This window comes from Sprattus sprattus (genome assembly GCF_963457725.1).
Source record: "Sprattus sprattus genome assembly, chromosome: 12".
NCBI classification, from domain to species: domain Eukaryota; kingdom Metazoa; phylum Chordata; class Actinopteri; order Clupeiformes; family Clupeidae; genus Sprattus; species Sprattus sprattus.
Genome location: NC_137910.1, coordinates 3,486,770 through 3,489,269, shown reverse-complemented (window position 1 = coordinate 3,489,269; position 2,500 = coordinate 3,486,770). Strand labels below are relative to the sequence as shown.

Below are 2,500 nucleotides of genomic sequence, written 5' to 3'. Positions count from 1 at the left end.
CCCGTCATCGGGCCTCTCCGGCTCTGAATCCGACCTCTCCTCCTCTAGCTGGCATTCAGTGCCCTCTGCCTCCGCCGCCATGCCATCCACCTCAGTGAGGTCCGTCTCCAGCACGTCAACGATCACCGTCTCCTCCAGCTGCTCCATCTCACTCATCCCCAACATCTCGGCACACTCAGCCTCGAGCCGCAGAAGAGGGTCCTGGGAGGAGGGGAGGGGGGAGTTCTCCCGGCTGTGAACCACAAAGCTCTGCTCAGATCCAGTCGGGGTGGAAGGTGAGTTCGCCCCGCTGGGCAACTCCACACCAGAGTCCTCCGACTCGAATTTGTACAGTCTGGGGAGCTGCGGGTCTGAGAACATGGCGGACAGGTAGTCTTCTTTGGACTCCGGCCCAGCAGGGGCGCTCTTTACGGAGCTCACTTCGGCAGCCTTCGCCGCTTGCTCGGGTGCCTCCTGCTCCGAGACAGACAAGGAGAGGGTGGAAACGGAGTCCTCCAGGTTGAGCCGTTTCTCAAAGTTGTTGAGGACCTTCATCTTGGTGAGCACAACTTCACCTTCCGACATCACATCACCTTTTCCTGAGGGGAGGAAAAAAACAGAACAACACAGGCATTAAAAAAGGCTGTTACTGTGGAATATCAGACTGTTTTACACTTTTTCACTGAAATACCAGACTGTTATGCTAGTTATGGAGTGTTGAATATCAAAGGGGAGGAGTGTCATGCCAGAAAACATTTCTTATACCTCAGTGAATAATTATGAAAAACATGTATCCCTCTCAAGTAACATATCCAGACCACAGACATTAAAATACCTTTGCTGTAAAACTGCGCTGGTTACTGTTACACTATATTCCCTCCTTTTGCAAGAATGTGAAGTGAAATATTTTTAATGACAGTAAATGCTCAGGCATTCCAAAAATGCTTTCTTGCGAAAGAGGGCTGGCAGGGTGAGTTTGATGCCTCCGCCCCTGGACTTCCCTGAATGTGTTTTTCCCCCTATGCAATATTCCGTCCTTTTATCCAAAGCGGATGTGGAGATGTACCTGCTGTCAATGGCGGTGCAGAAACTTAGAGGGCTTATCTGATTCAAAACAGCATTCTTCAGTAGCCATGGCCCACAGAGCTAGCCGGGCACGCTACCCCCTTCACTGTGTCCCTCTGTGAACTGTCAGCCTTTGATCTCCTGGTGCAGTTAATGCTATTTTATGGTGCAGTCATATGTGACTTCTCCCCTTCCCCACTACTGGCAAGCTCATGCGTTTCGCCTGTCAATCTTCACTGGTCTATTTTTCTGTCGTGTAGATTAAACTAAATTCTGTATTAATTTTAAAGAATGTAAATTACCTGGAAAAAAGCCCCAACTAATAATTTCAAGATCTTGTCCTCTTACAAGTTATATTAATGTACTGTGTAAGCCCTCCTTAAATGCAACATTATGAAAGCCTATTCGCTTTGGCTCCAACAACAGGGGACTACCTGCTGCTTTAATCTGATATTGTGCTAATTCAAAAGTGAGATTAAAGAGGAGCTTTGAAGTGTGTGTGTGTGTGTGTGTGTATGTGTGTGTGTGTGTGTGTGTGTGTGTGTGTGTGTGTGTGTGTGTGTGTGTGTGTGTGTGTGTGTGTTGAAGCCCAAGCAAAAGCTCTGTGCCTCCAGACTTCAATGGAGAGGAAATGTTTTTCAGACATGCAAAATAAAAATCTTGCCAAATATTCTGTTTTCGTTCCATCTCTGTTTAATCAGTCTTTTCGTTAGTTTGTACTTTGTGTGGTCGGTTTAAACTCTGAGCACTCTTAGGGAAATCAGCTGATTGACAGGAAGTGCGTTTTGATTGGCGGAAACCGTGACAAAGCTGATGCACAGGAAGTGACTTACAGTTACAGATCCCTCCGTCTGATTGGACAGGAAATAGATCAACTTGAGAAAAATGGCTAAGATTTCAAATCATAAGACAATCCAAAACAGGACATGCCACACACAGTGAAAAGAATATATTGCGTTGCTTACAATTCCTCACACAACGTCAGAACCATGGCCATGGCTACAATGGAATGACTATGTCTGGCTATGTATCTCCGCTGAGGCAGTTTCCAGCTCTTTCACAGAAATCAAACTCATTGTTTTCTATCCTCTACACGAATAACAACCACTACATTCAGGCGCACCCATATTTTTCTTCTGGAAAAAAAAAAAGAGAAAGAAACCTATTGTGATAACCATGTTTTCGATTCGATAGGGTCTCTGCGAAAACAATGATAGTATTTCAGTCTCGTGAGATCATGAAACGTGGGCTTTGGTCCCCTGGTGTCTTCCCAACTGGAAACAATGGCTGTATTTCCTCACCCACACATGAGCTGATTCGACCGTAGCCTGCAGTGTGTTACAGCGACCCGTGCAGTAGATATATACAGTCACTTCCTAACCGAAACTCCAAAGACCCGTGGGATTTTTCACCTCAGGCTTTGTGTAACACCGCTGCATCAGGCTTTGTGTAACAC

The 2,500-nt window shown here is 46.2% G+C and overlaps 1 protein-coding gene across 2 annotated transcripts in view; it reads right to left on the bottom strand.

The window, feature by feature from the left end:
- The window catches only part of LOC308373353 (uncharacterized protein), a 45,164-nt gene that overhangs the window by 28,743 nt on the left and 13,921 nt on the right, over positions 1 to 2,500 (bottom strand). For both annotated transcript variants that reach the window (XM_080848812.1, XM_080848813.1), the window contains exon 2: positions 1 to 578. This exon is cut by the window's left edge and continues 222 nt beyond it. In XM_080848812.1, coding sequence (XP_080704938.1) covers positions 1 to 578 — 578 coding nt within the window. The remainder of the gene's footprint in view (positions 579 to 2,500) is intronic.